This window comes from Enhydra lutris, unplaced genomic scaffold (genome assembly GCF_002288905.1).
Source record: "Enhydra lutris kenyoni isolate GAN:26980312 unplaced genomic scaffold, ASM228890v2 scaffoldscaffold1, whole genome shotgun sequence".
Classification (NCBI taxonomy): domain Eukaryota; kingdom Metazoa; phylum Chordata; class Mammalia; order Carnivora; family Mustelidae; genus Enhydra; species Enhydra lutris.
In genome coordinates this window covers 17,338,496-17,358,959 of record NW_019154085.1, presented here as the reverse complement: position 1 = coordinate 17,358,959, position 20,464 = coordinate 17,338,496, and the positions used below count along the sequence as shown (strand labels likewise).

At 51.5% G+C, this 20,464-nt stretch overlaps 1 protein-coding gene across 6 annotated transcripts in view; it reads right to left on the bottom strand.

Moving 5' to 3' along the window:
• The window catches only part of LOC111158395 (neuropilin 2), a 111,097-nt gene that overhangs the window by 31,406 nt on the left and 59,227 nt on the right, over positions 1-20,464 (bottom strand). For all 6 annotated transcript variants that reach the window (XM_022520510.1, XM_022520426.1, XM_022520593.1 and 3 more), the window contains exons 9-12: positions 19,807-20,156; positions 17,766-17,910; positions 13,330-13,446; positions 10,315-10,455 (exon numbers count right to left, since the gene is read on the bottom strand). In XM_022520510.1, coding sequence (XP_022376218.1) covers positions 10,315-10,455; positions 13,330-13,446; positions 17,766-17,910; positions 19,807-20,156 — 753 coding nt within the window. The remainder of the gene's footprint in view (positions 1-10,314; positions 10,456-13,329; positions 13,447-17,765; positions 17,911-19,806; positions 20,157-20,464) is intronic.

The window sequence follows — 20,464 nt, the reverse complement described above, 5'->3', positions numbered from 1 at the left end:
CCCTGCAAACCCAACAGGCACAGGAGCATTCCGGCCTCTTGTGCAGAACACAGGGTGGCGTTTGACGAGCTCACTGCCTCCTTTGGCCCCGAAACCTCCTAGGCTGAACTCTTCCGCAAGGTGGCGGGGGCATGTTCATACCACACAGCCAGCCCCTCAAACACTTTAGAATCCCGTTAATCTGAGATGTGCGCACCCAGCTTTCTCATTCACCAGGGACTGTGAACATCCTGGGCTTGTTAGGGGAGAACAGGCAAGGACTCCAGAGCCCCGAATCAACAGGGTTATTCTCTAGACCAGTGGTTCGCTGTTGCCACTCCGGCTGACATCATTGTTCGAGCAAGAAGGAACATGTCGCAGTCCTCCCATCACTGGCCCCCAAACCTCTCCTTCCTTCCTTCCCACAGCCATCTCTCTCCCTCCTTCCTGCCCCCCAAGTCTCTCCAGTTAGATTCTCTAGGATTACTGCACCAAAAGCTACCCTCCCTTGCAGTCAAATCAGACCAGTTCAGGATGCATAGTTGGGATTCCGGTTTGTCTCCTTAACCATCCAGAACCACATGTCTAATACCCCAGCTCAGGAGAGCCCTTCAAGGCCAGAGTTAGCGCAGATAACTAGGCAGCGGTCCACAGCAAAAATTTCGAAGGCGGTGATCTGCCAAGGGAGGAGACACAGGGGCCGCAACCAGACAGCTCCAAGATCTTCCAAACTTACGCCTTCTCCTATCAGATCCTATTACTACCATTATTAATGATAATAATTAAGTCACATTTGCAGAATGCTTTGCAGGTTTCCAAAGCACGTTCACGAGCATTGTTTCATCTAATCCTTCCTAAATGCCTTTGAGAGCCCTATCTTCTGAATGTTATTTGTACAAGACGGAGAGACGGAGGTCAGTAAAGTTCAAGGGGCTCGTCCAACGTGGAGAGGGTGGTGAGGTGCACAGCTGGACCTGACGTCGGGTTTTCCGCCTCCCAGAAGTGGGGTCTTCACTTCAGCTATGCCCAGGTGCCCACCCAGCGTGTGGGCAATCGGTCACTGTCTATTCAAGGCAAACTGGGTTCCACCCCCGACACCTGCCCCTGCTTCCACGTCTCCTTCCTGCCACCCCCCCACCCCTTACCAACTCTACCTCTCCCACCTCTTTTGCCAATTCTTCTCCTACCCATTCTGGCACATTCCAGCTACCGCCTCTTTTCTCTCCACAACTCAAGCATTTACCGACTGCACCACTGATCTTACCTTATTTTTAAAAAGATTGAGGCCATTTCTCATGCGTTTCAGCAGGTAACCACCCATGGCCTTGTGCTGTAATTTAACCATTTCGTGGGTGTCTTTCCCATGGCTCCAGTTAGATGAGAGAATCCCAGGCTTACACATGTAAGGGTTAATACTCTGCTGCTTCTCCCTGTATATGTCACAACTCAAGAAAATTTTGATCCCACAGATGAATGACTGGCAAACCCATGGATGAAGGAACGATATGAGGTTCGATATTCTCTCAAGACCCAAGAACAGAGGGAGAGTCAGCTAGCCTTTGGTAATCCCAGATTCAGATCATCTCTTCACAATTCCCTCCCACTGCCCTGAACCAACAGCCCTTTCAAAGGTGAGGTGAGCTGATAATAACAGGGTGACCTGGGGACGCACGTGGGGCCACCAGTGAGAACCCCCATACCCCCCAGACGCTCCCGTGCTCCAGTAATTTCCAAGCCCTGACTGCTTCCACCTCAGATAGAAAGGAAACCAGATTTCAGAGACTTATTATTCAGCCTTCTTCCTTCACAGTTTCACAAATAAGACCCATTTGCTGCTTGAAAATTGCTTGGCAGAAATACTGTCACTTGTGTGAATTTACATTCTTAAGCGGCAGGGGATTCATAGCATAATGGTTAGAATTTAGTAAGTAAAATGTGTGTGGAGGTGGAGAGAGCCGCACTGGCTGGATCTTATCCGGGTCTGTTCCGTTTAACCATCCTGTGGCTAAAACTTCGGGCCCCACCAGGCCAAAGGTCTCCCAGGCTGCCACACCCGGATACCAGCCGGCCCCCTCCTCGCCCCACCCCTGCTCTCGCTCTCACAATAAGACCATAATCGCTCCGCATGATTTAAAGGACCACGGGAAGACCGGGGAGTTAATGCTGGTGGCGTGCTAAGCACGAGCAGCTGAAGGATCATAATTCAGTGCTGACATCTAAGCTAATCCACTAGTTTGCAGAATCAAGACAAGCGGGCCTCTGAATTTCACTCAGTTAAATCATTTGTGCCCCACTTGTCTGCTAAGTGCTAGGAGCTTGAGGGAAGAAAGATGATATGTAAATTTAAGGAATTAGCAGTAGACATCAGTCAGAGGGACACTGAGCCGCAAAACCTCCCTGCCTGTCACTGAGAGGGGCCTGATTGGAGGCAGGACGTCAGGGAGGAATGGCTCCATCCAGGCAGGGCCCAGGGAAGGGACGGGAAATGCGGGGGCAAGAGAACTGGTGCTGGCTGAGCGCCTCCTGTGGGCCAGCGTTGGCGCCAAAAATGCCGCCTGCTTTCTCTTCCGTGATCGTCCCTGGGAAATCTAGGTTGGGGAAGCAAGCACCGCTTTCTCTGATTTTACCGGAGAGGAAACGGAGGTGGAGGTGTGGAGTGTTGAAGCCATGTGTCTGAGACGGCGGCTAGGGAGCGAAGCGGCACCCAAGTGAGCAGGATCGCCAAGAGCGTGGCCGCTCATCTGGGCTGGACCCCTTGTCTGATGCTCACCCATCATTTAAAGCCTCAGTTTCCCCGTCTGTAAAATGGGTATAATAAGAACATTGCTGGAGAGGGCTGTGAGGAGAAGGAGATGGAACAGGCCATGCAAAATGCTTGGCACAGTAACTGGGACATAGTAAGTGCTCATTAAAACCCCTGGTCTTTATTACTACTACTACTATCGCTACACACACTGACTCCTATGCTTGCCTTTGTTTTTTTGTTTGTTTGTTTGTTTGTTTTGTTTTGTTTTTAAAGAAAAGAAAAAGGGTCAAAAAAGCACCAGTCACCTGGGAAGACAAGTCCTAGACTAACGAGGAAGTATGGTTTGGCTGGAGGTCAGTGAAGACGCTCCAACCCCTGCAACCAGCCAGCCCCGACTTGTGCATAATGTGCTGTTGACCACATGTATTTCTTGCCACTATATAGTAGATGAAATAAAATACAACATGATTTTGGAATGAGAGTGGGATCTCAAGAGACAGTTTAGATCAGGTCAGCCTGGCTGCCCAGAGGAACCACGCTGAAAATGTCCCCAGAACAGCTGTCCACCCTCTGCTTTCAATCCTCCAGAGAAGAAGTTTCCATAGGTCACATCGGCAATGTGTTTTCTGGATCACAACCCTAACTGTCAGGAACTTCTTAAATTCAGTTTTAAGTTTTCCTGCTGTCATTGAGACTCACGTCATCCTTCTATCCCTGATAGAGCACAGCCAATTTCTGTCCTCTGACTTGGAAACATTTTTCACTAGTGAAGAATTCAGACCCCGGGTCTTCATTTTCTCAGGAAACTCAACGCTTGCCTCTTTAAATGCCCACACTGGGGGGGCTTTAGTTATGGGGGTAGGTCTATACTAATGCTCTTCTAAGCAAAGTGCTTCCGTTCTTTGAAGTCATGGCACCCATATATGTGCTGTGAGTTCCCGTAGAACATTCTAGTTTATGGCCTACCCCTGCCGCACACAGAGGAAGTTGTAAGCACGCAATGGCTGCTGATGATCAACTAACGGGCTGGGATGGCACAGGTGGGCCCCTTTAGCCATTGACTTGGACTTCAAGGAAAAGCCCTTTGGGTTGTTAAGAGATCCCCAAACATGACAATCGACCAGCTAAGAACAAGCTCGCCTGCTGGAGACCATCTTGTACTCGTAGCTGATGGCAGTGATGCCGGCCATGGAGAGCTTCCAACAAAAAGACAATAGGAAGGAAATATGTTTAGTTGCTGAAAGAGAATGAAGAACTAATGTCCCAGAGATACAATCCCTCTCCTCCTGGACCTGACGTATTTGGGAGGCATTTTGCTAGGTTCTTGACTCAAAACATCTGTCGTTGCCCATGACACAGGAAAAATAATCATATGGGAACTAACAATAGGAGTTCAAAAGGGCAGCGGGGACGTGCAGAGGACAGGGCCGTTTAGCCATTTTAACCTGCCGCTGTCTCTAGAAAGGATCTCCTGATGTCTTACCTGGCGATTTATGGCCACATCTGGCTTCAGCTGCAGCAGTGCTGTGTGAGCACGTGACTGTTCGGCCCAACAGCATGGACTCGGTCGTGTCCACACCTTACCAAACCCTGAAGTAAATCACCAGCCCGATCGTCCTGGCTATCACAAAGCCAAACGCACCATCTGTCCAACACACACATCTCCTGGCTAGCATCTTGCCCTCCTACTAGAACAACCATCTGAGAGAATATTTAGTGCTGCAGGAGATGTAATCTCTTTGTATAGGTCATGCTTAAAACATGAGTCAGCCCCTCGGCTGGCCTCCCAAGGTCAGTCTATCTCTGCTAAGGTCCTCAAATTAACAACCTGTTAAGGGAAACATTGACTTTGGATGAACTCAGCAGGATGTTCTCAAGGTTTACAATTGACCGTTTTGTGGACGTTGGAGGTGTCAGGTCTGGTCTTTGCAGGAGTCTTCCCAGAGCTGGCTTTTTTTTTTTTTTTTTAACTTATTTTTTATTTTTTTGTGTGTCCGCTTTCATGAAGGTTTTGCAGCGGTAGCAGCCTTGTCATCATCTGCCCTTTCGTTATCAATCTGCACGCTGCTGGGGAACTCAGCCAATCAGGACTTTCAGAAGAAAAGGAAACAAAGCAGACGAACATAGAGGAAGGAAAAATAAAATAATAGGCAAATAGGGAGGGAGGCAAACTGTAAGAGACTCTGAACTACCGGGAACAAACTGATGGTTGCCGGAAGGGAGGTGGGGGGATGGGGCGGCTGGGTGACAGGCATTAAGGAGGGCACTCGAAATGGGGTGTCCCATGCAACTGATGAATCACCTACTTCTACCTCAGAAACGAATAATACACTGTGTGTTAATTAAATTGAATTTAAATTAAAAAATTTCAAAAAAGGAATAATAGCTTCTCTTCACTGCTGTCTTTCTATAAAGTCAGAGATATTTGCCTTCCTATTTTCCTTAAAAAAGGGCCTCTGTGCTTCTCTCTTCCAGCTGAAGGTGTTCTTTGAATGTCGGCTTTCCTGTAGCCAAGCTGCTCCTGGTCTTTAATTGCCTCCCACAGTCTGAGCCCCAGAAGGTCTCGTCTGTGTATGAGCAGTGGCTCTGCCCCTCTAAGCCACCTCATCCTCTTTCCAACAGCAACCCAAGCTAATGCCAACGCAGAGTCCAGATCCTTTGCTGCCTACGGGGGAGGTCTTTTGAGTTCAGAGAATTTGCTTTTTCATTCAGAGTCATAACTAGCTCCCTGCCAAATAACAAGTCTATCGTGAGCAAGTTCACTCCTCAGTTCTCTTCTGTCATTTCTCTGCAACCATCTACCTCCCAGGACCCCCACCACACACACACACACACACACACACACACACACACACACACACATAGAGTCTCAGGCACCTGTGCCCCCGTGAATCACAGTCCTGGTCCTCTACTCCCATGGAGTTTATAAATGGCCCGATGTGCATCAAAACAGCCCCGCGATAACATTAATAACTCTCCCACTGACATCTGGGGGGAATAGCGACCCTTAGCAAAATTCCAGTATTTCGGAACATTGTATTCTTAGTGTGTCTTGAGCTTGTTTCTGAATCCAGAGTGAAGGTTTTGCTTTCTCAAGCCAATAAACACGGAAGGGCTGAGCTGCCAAAGCTCTGTTTTTTGGTAATGGTGGACTGTTCCAAACAGGCACTGCCCGCTTTATTTTTTAATTTTTAATTATTTATTTATTTATTTAATTTTAAGGAGGTTCCAAGCCCAATGTGGGGCATGAACCCATAACTCTGAGACCAAGTGTTGCCTTAGCTGTAGGCGGAGCCAGCCGGCACCCTGCCCATTTCCTGTATTTCACGTCCACGATTTGGAGTGATTGAAGTGAAGGAATCCTGTCACCGTACTTCACGAGGTCAACAAACGTGTAAGAGAGCACACACGTAGGGAGCCCACACACTGGAGGATTCTGAAGCGGACCTGCCATGGTGCGCTCTTTGTCTAGTCTTCTTGTCTCGATCCTGATAATAATGATGATAATAGTAACCGTAACTATTACTATTACTACTGCTACTATTATTACTATTATTGATATTACTTAGTCTTTACTTTCTTTTGGTCAGATGAAATAGCTCCTACCCCGTCTAACGCTATGCTACTTGCTTCCCTTACTATGGCGGCTCACTGAGGCTGAATGACCCGATGACAAAAGTAGCTGGCACCGGACACTCCCACCAAGGGACCACAGAGAAGGTACACCCACCTAATCACTTGCTTCTTGGTTTACACTACCATCGGCCCCTCTGTGGGGAAGCAGCATCAGCAAGGACCCCAGAGATCACGCACACCTCAATGCTAAGACGTCTACGCAGTCTGACCAAGACAATCCTGTGCTGATGGCCATGGTCTACAACCACGCCGTCTGACACATCATGGCCACCAAGCCCCTGAAATGAGGAACTAAAATTATAGCTGTATTCGATTGTAATTAAGTAAAATTAAAAGAGCTAGCAGCTACCACATTAAACACGCTCTAGACACACAGACTCACCACAGCATCTCCGAGTTTTTACCTTGTCCCTGAAATATGTGAATCTGATCATCCTCAAAACTGGGTTTACGACCATCACACTTGAGACTGTCTCTGGAAAATACTACAGTTCCCACAAGGGAAGACATTTTCTGTGAGGCTGTAGCTGCACAGAAAAGGCACAGCGGCTTCTCAGAGGACATGGGGCTGAGCTCTTCTGCAGTCACCAGGGGTTACTGAATTCGGGACAGGGTTCCCAGGGGCGGGTGTGAGCACAGTCCTGGCTTCTAAGCCACAAGCAAAGAGCTAAAAGAAGGGATTCTGAGTGGCTTGAAAGACTATCTTGAAAAACAAAAACAGTGGCAAGAAACCAGTGGGTGTCCTGTCGGCCTTAAGCAACTCTTACCATTGGCCAAAAGAACAGAACTAACTGCTGACTTGAAAGGAAAAAAAAAAAAAGACAAAACAAAACATGAGAAAAGAACTAAATCAGAAAATATCTGAGGCATGTAAGTTGTTTCCACAGACACTTCTAAGCAAATAGGCTGTGTAGGATATTTCAACATGGCTCTTCTGTCGTCCTTTTCCTCCCCCCTTGGCTCTCCCGATGCCCTCCACGCTCCATGGAGACACCGCCTTTCCTACAGGCAATGACTTCTGCGTGGCTATCCCTTAAGGGGGTGAAACATATGGCACACTTCTCTGAAAGAGTGTTTCCTCTTTGTGGAGTGTCGAAGTGTGGGGGACACGGGGCTTTTGGCTTTGACTGGGAAGGTCCAGCATCTGCCTGCCCCTGATCAGGCACAGCTGTTTCCTCTCTCCTGACTGTTCCCCTCAGGCACCCCCCCCTTTCTTGTAAAGAAAGGACCACCCTGAACAGAAAGGGCTTTCTATCCTCCCCTGCTAAAAGCCCCATATTGAGCTTTGCAAGGAGAAGGAAAGCGGCAAATACAGCAAGTGGCTTTTTAAAATCATCCGAGGATAGAAGGAAGGGTTCCGAAACCAACAGTACGAATTGCGTTTTCTGGAAACAGGTGACAAGGGCCACTTTTTCAAATTTCAGGGATTCCTCTGGAAGAGGAAAATAATTATTTTCCTCCTCAGCATCTTCAGGGAGAAACAACATTAGATGGAGCAGTTCCTTATGGCCCTCATTTTCTTTCTGTCCCCATCCAGCCAGCCCACGGCTGGAATTCTGCCCGCTCTGCGAGCTTGCTCTGGAAAGCCCTCCCAAACCGCAGGGTGTAATGAATCAACTGGAATGAGGACAAGAGCTAGAATTTCCAGCCGGTAGCCAGGGCGGCAGAAGAGCCACTCAGGTGAGGGCGAGGCCTAGGCCAGGGGCCGGAGGGGGCGAACGGGCAGCGGGGCCGAGGTGAAGGCCAGGCTCAGATGGACAGTGATGGGAGCTCTCTGGGGAGAGTCAGCTGCTAACTGGTGGCCTTGCAGCCCGGACAGGGCTGGCCTCCGAGAGAACATCTGCTCAGGAGGCCAAATTTTTAGGGAGAACCTGAGTAAGACCCAGTAAACCTCCCCATGCTGTCGTCTCGATCCCTTCATTCCAAGTACCTCCACCGAGCTGCCCCCAGACCCCCCCTCACGCAGTGCGTAGGCGCGTGCGTGACACTCCCGGTACACACCTCAGTCACACTCAACCACACACACACACTCAGAGGTTCCCATGGAAAACATGTACACAAACACAAGCGCACACATATTCACTGACACATGTGCACACACACACACACACACACACAGAACCCACAAACACCTTGAGAAAGAAACACATATGCTAATGTATACACACATACACCCGTAACCCCACACACTAGGCCTATGTACGCGGACGCATACCCCGCACACCTTCTTTAGGTTCGGATACAAAGTGGAGGTTGGGAAAAACAACCAATTAATTGGGCCAGGTCTCAAAGGAGAGGAAATGAAATGAAAAATCCAGGCTGGGTTATAAAAATAAGTATTTTTTTTCCAACGTGCAGGAGGCTCATTATATTAATTAAACATTATTGCAGTGAACGAGAGGGGGGAGGGTGATTAAGGCTGGGATGAGGGTAAGTGTTCTCTCCTGTTGCCCGAGGCCATGGTGATCTTCAGATATTAATCTCTCTGAGCACTCAAATGCTGAAGAGATAAACACTTGAAATATGAAAATGTTTTTCTCCAGAGCAGACGCTGTGACCCTCCAGGAAAGCAAGTGCAGGCTATGTCAGGAGGCCGGCCCGCAAAGCTCTCTTGGCATCTGTCCCACTGCCGTCCCCTGGGGGCAGGGGACACCCCCAGTCCCTGGGGTTGAGGGGCAGCAGAGCAGCTCTGGGGAACCCTGCAGAAGGGGGGGATCATCCCCCTTTTATTCTCTAGTGAGGCAACATCTGATTGACTAATTCCCAGAATGGACCCCTTTCCTCTCCAATGCTTATGGGGTTCCAAGGTCCAGGCCAGGGGTGCAGAAAAACGAAAACCTAATGCACGGTGCTAGAGCCAACATGCGCTGGCTTGCGAGAGCCGGCTGCTAAATTTTCTGGAATTTTGTGAGGCAGTTGTGAAGCACAGTCATTATTAAACATTAAATGACACAAAGTTACTGTTAAATAAGTTACATTAAAAATGAAAGTTCATAAATCCTCAAAACTCAGCACTTGCTCAGGATTTGGATCCATCTTGCCAGTCTCTACGCTCCTGAGGTCACTCCCAGCTCTCGGAGCTGTCTGGCGGCCGAAAACCATCTAATGGTCTTCATACACCCACCTCTGCCTCTGCTCATGTCCCGGCGGTAGCTTAATCACAGGGGACGGTGATGCCCCTGAAAGTGGCAGACATGACAGGCTGGGTGTCTCTTTCTCTCCCATCCCCGGAGAGCTGGGGGTTCGGCGCGGACCAGAACCTGCGATAAACACACGCTGCGGTGGAGAGAGGACCGGCCTCTTGCTTCCGCAGGCTGAGGCAAGCCCCTCTCCATCAGCAGGGTCCGCAGAGGCTGCCCAGACCTGGCACTCAGAAGGGGCAGCTGAGCAATACGCCAAGGGCTGTCTTCTAGCAACTCTCTTCCAGAAGCTGCATGCCAGGTGGCTCTGCTAGACCCCACGGGCACAGCAGCATTTTGGACCCTCAGCTTGGCTCGCTACCGACGGGATGACCCTCCCCGAGAAGTACCCGTCGGGCTGCAGGCCAGCGGTCTCCTAAGGAGGTATTTTAGGAAGAGTGGACAGCCTGGAGTCGACAACAGCCTCTGTGGCTCGGCCGGGAGTGCTTAGCTCTGGTGACAAGGGGACGCTGACTCATCCCGTCTCCTGAAGCCTCCCAACTGCTTCCTTTCTGCCTGTCCTTTCTTTCCTCTTGGCCTCTCGTGCTCCCTCCCGGCTTCCGGGCTGCACCGTTAATCCCAAGACAGGGCTAGGAACCACGACCGCGCTGTTTCGTAGGGTGACACTGTGAGCAAAGACTGGTGGTTTGTGGGCGCAGAGCAGAGGACTGCCCTGTGGTGGGAAGTTATGATGCTTGTCAGGGAACCTGGGGCCGGGAGCCCTGAAGCGGGCTGGCCTTAACCCTTTCCTCTCTGGACCTGCCGTGGGCTTACCTGGAAACGTCCGGTCATTTGGGCTGGAGCTGCCGGGCCAGGTGCTTCTGAGCCACTTGGCATGGTCGTACATCCAACCACAGGGCTCCTCGGGGAAATCAAAGTTGCAGTTGAATCCCGAAGGGAGCTGCAGATCTTTGTCTGAAAGGGGGGGAAAATAACCCAAAGAAGGCAAATGAAATGGGTTCGGACAACAGCCACAGTGGTGCTATTGAAAACGCTGGCAAAGCCTAAGCGAAGTGGCTCCCTTTGCTTATTCATTTAACTCATCTTGGCGATCGTTGGCTTTCGGGTCAGCCTTTGGTCTCATCCTTCCCAGGCACGAAAGCCAAGTCTGCCAGTGGTTCCCATAGTAAGCAATTATAAACGAGGCCACCAAATGGCTTCAGGCTCTCTCCAGGCTCTTCTGTCCACCTCAGAGAGCAGACAAATGGGAAAATGGCTGTTCCCTAAGTGCCACAGAAGAATGTCTCCCCAGTGCCTCAGTGGAAGGCCGGCTCCTGCCAACCGGGCTCTCACAAGGGATGGGGAGGCCCATTAGCATCCAGAGAGGCTGATGTGCCGGGCAGGTGCTGAGCCAGGGAGGAGAGAGTGAGCTCCGAAACAAGGAAGGCTTGTTTGTCCCCCTTCACCTCCTAGGATAGGTCTTTTGTTCTGAGACACGAGGTCAGCTCGGCATCCCTGTGGGACAGCACTGCCAGGTGGGTGATTTGGCACGGCAGGGCAACGTGAAGGGCCAGAGCAGCCGGCCGCCGGGCTCAGCACCGACCAGGAGAAAAGAATAATTCTGCACGGCACCGAGTGCCCGCGGGCCAAGATCCTGGGGGCAGCAGGGAACGCCTTCCTGGTGGAAATGGCAGAAGGGCCCGCACAATGGCTCGCGCCTTCCACTTGGTTGTTCACCTGTCTAAGCTGGAGGACTGAACCCAGAGACTTTCTTTGGAGGCTCCACTGAGCTCTAAAAACCCAGTAGGAGCTGGTGCCAAAGATGTGATGAAGTGCGGGCGGGTGTGGAGGTGGGGGAAAGAGGAAACGGGAATCCAAATTTGGAAGCCTGCCAGCAGCGGCCCCAGAGACAGCGGAAAAGTGCTGGCCAGTGCTAGTAGCAGGGAGGAAGTGGGGTCTTTGGCCTTCTCACTTCCCTTCTCAGGGTTCCCAGAGAGGAATTTCCGTGGGGAAGGTCTAGAATGCAGGTTAGGAAATCTAAAGGGAACAACAGACTGGTGGAAACAAATAGCTCACACCATGGGGGCGAGGGGAAGGGCAGCGCCGGCCACGGAGGCAGACTGCCACCAAGCCCTGGCTGTGCCTCCCCTTCCCAAGAGAGAGCATTTCACGTTTGCCCGCCCTTGGCCAATGTCAGCTCAAGTCCAGAAGAAACACATGGAATCTATTACAGAAGCATCAACCTGTGGCTTGGAAAAGTCGGCCCTTAGCCCTCACCCCCCTTCTCCCGCCAATTTCTGAATTTCTATTTTTCCGTTAAAAAATATGGAGTAATTCAATATACCATAATTCCTCTCTCATGTTTACACTCAGACTCTATCTCAGAAACCAAATTCCACAAAGAAACCTTTTGAAAAAAAAAAAAAAATTGGGAGGAACCACCCAAGAAACCTCAAATGAAACAAACCACTATAAATGGGAAAATTACATTAAACTTCTGAAAGCTTACAGCAGAACTCTTTAAATTTTCCTCTGGATTGCCATTTAGATAGAACTCCCTCCTCCCGCCCACCACTGGGCTAACTCTGCTAATCCCATACCATATATTAACTCCATGTGCATTCCACCGTGAGCTCGCGAACTATCTTAAACACGTCTTGGAAGATTCTCCAAGTCTCCTTCTCTTCTTCATAAACAAAACCAAGTTCATTAAAATGTCAGAATCCTGTATTCAACTAACCCTGACCAATGGTGTCCCCCTCACCCACACAATATACAAAAGAACATTCCTAAAAGCATATGCATTAAATTATCATTTTTCAGTCACACAACTTTAGCGTTTGTTTTCGGCTTCCCTCCCATTCTCCTCTGTCGCCATTTTCTGGAGCTGGCCACTCCGCCAGCAGAGTGGGTGGTGTCAGTGAGCTGCAGGTTCTCACAAGACTGTGCCATCTACCCACTGAGTCAACGCTAAGCTGCGTCTCCTCCAAGTCTCTCCAAGTCTCCCCAAGTCTCTCCACCAATCTTCCCTTGTTTTGACTAATGAACGTTTAATAAGGATTAGTAATTTACTGTAAGTGGAGGCTGTCAAGCCTTAAATTCTAGCCAAAAATGCCAGGTGTTCCAAAATCTGCGGTTTGCTAGGAATGTCCTCATACTTGGTGAGGTGATGTACTTTCGGGCTCTGCCGATTGTTTTAATCTTACTCGGATGCGTTCAGAAGATGAAAGGAAGGTGACACAGAGCTCCCCTGTGAAGAGGCTGATTCAGAACGAGGGGACCCAGAGATCTCAAAGAAGGGTTGAGGTGCTTTTGCACCTCCCTGCCTTTGTCACTGACCTGCGCTCACCTCCCATGAAGGAGGGGATGTGCCATTTTCTGGAGCCATGACTGTTACATGTTCTCAACCAGCAGTGGGCAAAGACCCCGAGAAATGTGGTCACAGAATGGTTACCTGCTGAGTTAACCTGGATTGCCACGCTCCATGGGTCTAGTCATCTCGATGACTACCAGACCTTCACCGGACTGTACAGTGGAGACACAGCTCAACCCAAAAAGGCTGAGGATTTTAATGATTCAAAGTGAAGGCTGGAAAGGAGACTTCTCAAACGAGGGGTCCTCTCCGGATGGGCACTCATCTCAGCTGATGACCAGCAGGTTCAAGCCTGTAGGCCGTCCTGGTTGGTTGTGAATGCTTCTAGATTGGTTGTAAACAGCCACTGCCTCAAGCCCCTGACTACCCGCACCTCCCTGACCTCTGATCAGGGGACATCCAGGTCCCTGCCCCAGCCAAAGGCCAGCCTCCTCTGATGGTCAGCGCTGCACTATCCCAGACGGACGGTGACTCACCATCCTCAAAGCTGCAGTTCTCCCCACACTCTGTGGCCTCCTCCTCGATGGGGTATGGGGTGGTGGTCTCCTCGCTCTTCACAGTGGGTCCCAGGGTCTCTACTGTGGGCTTCGAGTCTACGGAAAGGCAAAGAAAGGGGAAGTGAGTGCTGCACGCGGCAGCCTGCACTGAAACCCAGCAGAAGGAAGATGCCCCAAATGCAGTTTCCTTTCTAAGTGTAGGTTTTTAAAGGAGGAAGATGGACATGCACAGACCCTCACACGCGCGCGCGCACACACACACACACACACACACACACACTCACATACATCCCTGGAGTCACCTCTGTGTGCTGTCAGTGAAGTCAAAAGCATTGCCCGAGTTGAAGGAAAATAGTCCCAAGCTACAGAACAGCCTCCACAGAGGCAGGGACACAAACCCATGTCCCTGCAGCAAACTCCACAGCAAAGGCCCTGGGGCCAGCACAAAAGGCCAGGCGGGACCGCAATGGATGCGGGTGAAGCTGACCCCAAGGCAGACTAACCCGTGCTCTGGGTGTTCTGTTTAAGACAGAAGCGTGTGCGATGCACATGTGCGTACACCACACACCCCCCTCCGCTCCACCCCTCTCCCCCACACACAGTGAGTGGTGACCCTCCAACACAGTGAAAAACTCCCACTGCTTAATGAACTGAGCTTCCCGTGCACTGCCCCTTGGGGGGCTGCTGACGTGCCTTGCCGGCCAGTTCACCCTGCTCTTACGTGGAAGAGACGTTCTCTTTTCAGCCTTCTCTGACTCAGACAGCACTTTTTTGAACCAAAGCTAACTGACCTAGGGGGCCCACCTCTAACGAGATCATCAGAAGCACAGCAGCCAAAGCCATGAGTGAAGCCAGACCCAGCTGGGGAGGTGTGACCCCAGCCATTGTGGTTCGTGTTTGCACAAAACTGCACAGAAAGGAATACGGACTCAAAGGGACTCAGACTCCAGTTGGTGGAAGTAATTGCGGCTGTGCCTTTAGGTCAGGGTGTGGCAAATTCAAATGCTTTCCGCATGCAAGCAGCTACTGTAAGCCAGCGGCTGCCCGGGCTGGGGAGAGTCCAGGGCGGGATTGAAGGTGGCAAAGGATAGCTTGCACGCTCTGATTCAAGGGAGGCCACCAAGACTGGCCCCAGCACACTAAAGGCCTGAGGGGAGGGGGCCCAAGGTGGCCGGTTCTTGCAAAAAAAAAAAAAATTTTTTTTTTCCCAACACGAAGCCAATTCCATTCCCATGGAAGAGCTCTAGACTCGCCCATGTTGGCAGCTTATTCAGAGTACTGTCACCAGGAGCTCGCCGCAGAATGTGGCTGGGCCACACGTGGCCGCAGGCAGGCAGTTCTGACCTGGGCTCAGGTGATGCCCTCGCCCGTCCATTCATTTGTCGACTTGCTCCTGCCAGTCATTCATCCGCCAACTATTAATGAAATGAATGCAACAGTGGGGCCTCGCCCCTAGGTGGGGCGAGGAGGGATTCTAGTACCTGGCGGTCAAGTCCACGCCTGGGGGTGGGGTCTTCATCCCAGGGCTGCCCTCCAACGGGAGACTCCCCGGAGAAGCTCGTGCATTGTTCCGCCCATTTCTATACATGTTCCTTTGCACTATTGTGCGTGGAGAGGCGCCTTTGTCAGGCACACTTTGGGATGCCGTTTAATAAAGCCAGGAGCTGAAGGAAACGGCTAAATACGTTGAAAAGCTTTTTCACGGTCGACTTCCCATCTTCCTGCTATTAAATATGACGCACATAACCTTTCATACTTCCCTTCGTCGTGTCTGCCTCTTGCTCACGGTAAATAGCAAATAACCTCGAAGCGTCCTAATTTGTAAGTTCAAATTTGTCACTGTGTCATAGAATCTTAAACTCAATTGTAAAGCAAACTGCGGGCAGCAAAGCAAGAAGTAATCATTTGGAACACAAACAAACCAACAGGTGAAGCAGCCCTTTCAGATTATTTAGTGCAGTGACTCAGGCCAGCCCCATTACTTTTCCTGCTCTCCTTTTGGGGTAGGAAAAAAGTGAAGGTTGGGGTGTGGGGGGGAATGCGTCGCAGAGAGGAATGGGAATTTTAAAAGCAAAAAAGCCATGTGGCCCGTGGAAGCAGTTTCTGGGGGGGGTCAGGTAGCAAGTTGGTAAAGATCACGTTAAATCCAGGGGCGCAGGGGGCTGACGAGGCAAGGAGGCGTATAAAGGATAGTGAGAAGGCAGGCCGTGTCCGCTGCACTTTACTGGGAGCTCAGGGGTAACTGCCCGTCAAACTACAACGCTCCCCTCGCAATTGAAACCAGATGTCAGCGACTTCAAAGGGAAGGAGGCTGGGCGGAGGCTAAGAAGCCCCAACTCTGATCTTCCAAGGAATGGCCAGGCAGGAATTTGAAATGAGAAACCTGTTGCTGACCATCGCCAGGGTAATTTGGGCCAGCTTGGGAAGGGGGAGCAGTAAGGGGGAAAGGACATTAACAACTGTCCGGCCGGCCGTAAAGCGGGGCCAGGCTGGGAGAGACATGGCACAGAAGGGCACACCTCTGACAAGTAGCTTCCTCTCTCTGGGACTCAGTTTCCCCATCTGTGATAGAGACGTTGGCCTAGATCTGTGATTTTTTTTTTTTTTCCCCAAAGTGTATGCCACACTGGTTAGTAGGATGTGGGACCATTGTGATGGGTCATGACCAGCATTTTTGAATTGGACTGTGACATGTCAGAGTGTGCTCACATGGGGAAAATGAACACTGATCTGGAGACCTTTTGTTCCAGCTGCGTTTACTTATTATCGCAGGCTTATTAGATGCCAAGCTGCAGTCTAAGTACTTTATATCCATTATTTCACTGAATCCTAACAATCCTAGGGGGTGCAGATACACTATTATCGTCCCGATTTTGCAGCTGAGATAACCAAGATGCTGAGAGGCTAAGGAACTTGTCTGAGGCCATGCGGCCAGAGAGCAGCAGAGGAAGGTCTCGTACTTGGCAGTCTGTCCCCAGGGTCCAGCACTTAACAACACGGCCTAACTTATATGCACGCATCACGTGCTTGCAAGCCAAGTGGATTGTGATAAAAATTTCTTTTAAATTGTGGATCACGGTCAAAAATGTTTGAAAGCTCCCGGCCCAGAAGCTCCTGGGTCCCCTGCGGCTCCAACCCTTTGGTTTCAGAGAGGCCACAAACGAAGCCAGCTTGTATCACTGTTGGAGGGACAGTTTTCGCACCTGCAAGCAAACAGGTGACTCACATTCAGCAGGCTATAGGGAAACTTGGCCTTTCCCCCACGTGATGGTGAGTAAAGAATCTTCCTACTAAAATATGTCCGCTGGGCCTGCCTTCAATCCAAAGGTGAGAGAGGCTAATTTGGGCCCGATTTCCAGCCCGCGTGCCTCAACAGGGCTCCTCCTCTGAGCCACTGGAGACAGCACACAGGCAGCAGGCTCCTCCCCGGGCGCCAAGGGGCGCTTCTCCGACGTGCCCTTATTATCCTGCTGGATACCCTGTCCGGGGAGCCGGAGATGGGTGCGGCACAGGGGGGAAAACGGAGCTACCTGGTGGACTGAGAGGCAGGGCAGCTTGGATTGTCCGCCGCTCCTGTTGGCCCTGGGTTCAGGGGGCTCCTCTGAGCTCCTTCTGGAGAGCAGGGAGCCAGCACGAGGTAACATCTCGTACCAGCTCTGCCCAAGGAGATGTCAGGAGGAAGGGTGGGGTCCGACTCCAAAGCAAAGGGAGCTTCCCGGACACGGGGAGGGTGGGCTTGCGCAGGGGGCCTGAGCTGCCTTAAGGGGAGAGTTCGAGGTCTTCCCGGGTCTGGGCCACCGAGGGTGGCAGGGGTGAGGTTGGCGGGGAGGGGGCGGGAAGGAATGAGCAAGACTCCCGCTGCGCAGAGGGAAGAAGTCCTACTCCAGTCAGCTTCCCTACAACAGGGTCCCTCCTGAGAAAATAAATGCCTTTTACAGATGTGGCTTCGAAATGAAAATGAAGTCTCTTAGCCACTGACATCTGGAGGCCAGATTCAGACATAAACCGATTACTTTATTATCATGAGGTTTTTTTTTTTTCTTCCCTAAATCAACAGCCACAGCCTCCTGGCCTGAAGAGTCAGGGTCTAATTGAATTGGGGTGGGTGGTGTGTGGTTATGACTTGTTTTTGAGAGACTGGGGTTGGGCAACTGAAATGATCCTTTAAAAAAGACAAAGCACATCCCTTTGAGAAACTGTCCCCTCTTCAGAGGCTGTAGTGCCCATGGTTGGAGGCAGGAGAACATGGCAGGGCCTGGGCTGGGTGGGGTTTTGAGCTGACAGAGCCTCACCGGGGAGGGCTGTCCCCTCTGCCCATCCACAACCTCATGGTCTGACCTCCTCCCAGGGCATCCCGGGAAGCCAGGGTCACACGACCGTGTGAGCAGGACCCGGAGTGGGAAAGCAGGCCTTACCTGTCCAGTCACAGCCCAGCACCTCCAGCCGCATTCCAATCCCTGCCGGAGACCACCTCTCGGGGTACACCCGCACGTACTGCGCAGGAACGGGGTCGAATCTTCGGATGTCAGGGGTGTCATAGTGCATGTTGCCTTCAAACAGCTGCAAGGGAGATGGGCCACTCAGCAACCTCTTCTGTGGGACCCCCTCCCCCCTCCTCCCCTTCTTCCCGTTCCTTCACCATCTCCTCCCTGCCCCTCACACCCATCCAGAAGGCAGCCTCATAGTTGACTCACTGGACATTACAACCCATAGGAGCCCCATCCTCAGACCAAAGTTTTGATTCATTTGGAAGATAGTTAGGGTTCCAGGAACACAGAGAAGAGGGAGCAGATAAAAGAGGCAATTGCTACGTTCTGTCTTCTACCCTGGGACTGGAGATTGTGGACTTGGGGGAAAGACTTAGTCTCTGAATGGACTTGGCTGGAAAGAAGAGAAGTGAATTTCAGGCTGCTTTGCCTATTGTCTTAGAAGTTCTTGTTGTAGGTGTGCCTGGGTGGCTCAGGTGGTTAAGGGTCTGCCTTCAGCTCAGGTCATGATCCCAGGGTCATGAGACGGAGCTCCACGTCAGGCTCTTTGCTCAGCGGGGAGTCTGCTCGTCCCTTTCCCTCTGCCCCTCACCCCACTCATGCTCTCTCTCTCAAATAAATAAAATCTTGAAAGAAAAAAAAAATTCTTATAATGATTGAAAGTCTAGATGTAGAAAGTCCCAGCTGACTGACAGCTCCCAGGTCAAAACAAAGCTCACGTCGAGCCCCAGGACATGAACTGAGGACAGTGCAGCTGTCCTGGTCCAAGCCAGGTGGGGGACCCAACCCAGAGCACATGTGGGAGCCACTGACTTAGGGCGATGTTGGTGTGGAGACATGCCAGGGATTGGCTGAGCGGCACCTAGGGATGCTACCTACTTTGCAGGATCCCCACAATTCCAAAAGGGGGCACTATTATGGGGGAGGGAAGGCCCAGATACTGGCTAAGATCATCTCCTTTCCCAGGCATCCAGAATGATCGAGAAGAGCCAGGGTTTGTTCTTGCCAGGAAAACCCATGGTCCAGTTTGTGCTCTGTCCCCTGTGGTTTCCATTTACCAAGTCCTGAGTCTTTCCAGGCCCCTAAAGTGCGAGCTGGGTGTTTACATCAGCATTGCAAAGCCTCCAACCCTGCCCGTGCCTCTGCATTAAGAACGGAAACATTTGCTGAGCAAAGGGGACCAAACAGAGACATGAAATTCCCCCTTCCTTGGAAAAAGAGGCCTGCTCTTCTGAGGAAAATGAGGGTAACTCAGCAGTTAGGATCAGAATGCCTGGCTCCCCCGCCGAGATTGACCTGGAGAGGCATGATATCTTTTCCCCTTGCGGGGGGCTCCTCCATACCCAGGGTCGAGGGCTGACCCGTACTCCCTGATGGTGGGAGGTGTAGGCTCTGCTGATATGGAAAGTTTCTCCTGCCTCTCCCAGCCTCCGTATGAGAGGTGGGAAAGGTCTAAGCAGAGACCAGACTAGGAAAATACAAAGGAGCACTGTGACGTTCAAAAAAACAGTCGTTTTTGGAAATAATCCCCTAGGTTCTATACTGAAGCCTCCAAAAACGACATCCCCTTTTGGACGTCTGGCCAATTCCAAGGAAACGTCATCTGAAAGAGCGTGCAAAGGGTGTCAAACCTGACAGAAAGGCAGTGCAGGGTGGTGGGTCGGTATCTGGGCTCTGGAGTCAGACTGAATCGTGGCTCTCCACAGTCACACACTGTGACCCCAGGGGTGACACCGAGCCTCAGTTTTGTCATCTCTAACATGCGAGCGACAGAGGAGCCTTCTTCCAGAGATGTTGGAAGGATTAAAATATGGCGTTTAGCAGAGTGGAACAAAGTAATCTCTCAGTTAACGTTTGCTTATTAGAACACAGGGAGTCTGGTGACGACTATCTAGTTAGGAAGTGAGCATCCCAAAACTAAGCTGCCCTGTTTGGGATAGGGTTAGGGAGTCTCCAGGGAATGGCCTACCTTCGGCTGCTGGGTCCTGGGGTCCTGGATGTATTCCCAGTCTCTGCCGTTCAAGCTGTAGGAGACTTTGAACTTGCGCACAAACGCCCTGGCTTCCACGGCAGTGATGCTGTCTCCCCCGCGGGCCCCCTGGATGATGACGCCCTTCACCGTCTTGGGCACTCCCAGGTCCACCTGGAGCCACTCCTCGCCTGGCTGGGCCTGAGGGATCCGGGGGAACCAACCCGAGCGGCTGCTGACCAGGCGGGCGGCGCTGGGGCTCCACAGGTACTCGCGGGTGGAGGAGGCCGAGATCTGGGAGTCGGGGATGAGGCCCGACAGCATCCCCAGCATGTTGGAGCAGGGTGCATCTGTGGAGGGGAGGGAGACGCAAGGGCTCGTGGCTGGCGCCCTGCTTGACGGCCACCATCTCCCCTTAGCCGGGAGCTGGGAAAGAACCCGGCGACCACACGTGCAAGTCAGAACTGACGTCTTCGCATTTCGAGCACTGCGGTTACGAGCCCAGCCTGGGGGCCAGGCTAGCTGGGTCCATGTCTGCTGTGTCCCTCACTACCGGTCTGACATCAGGCAAGTGATTCAGCTGCTCCATACCTCGGTGTATCCAGGTGTGAGGGAGGGCTAGCACCAGAACTTACCTCGTAGGGGCTGTCGCAAGGGT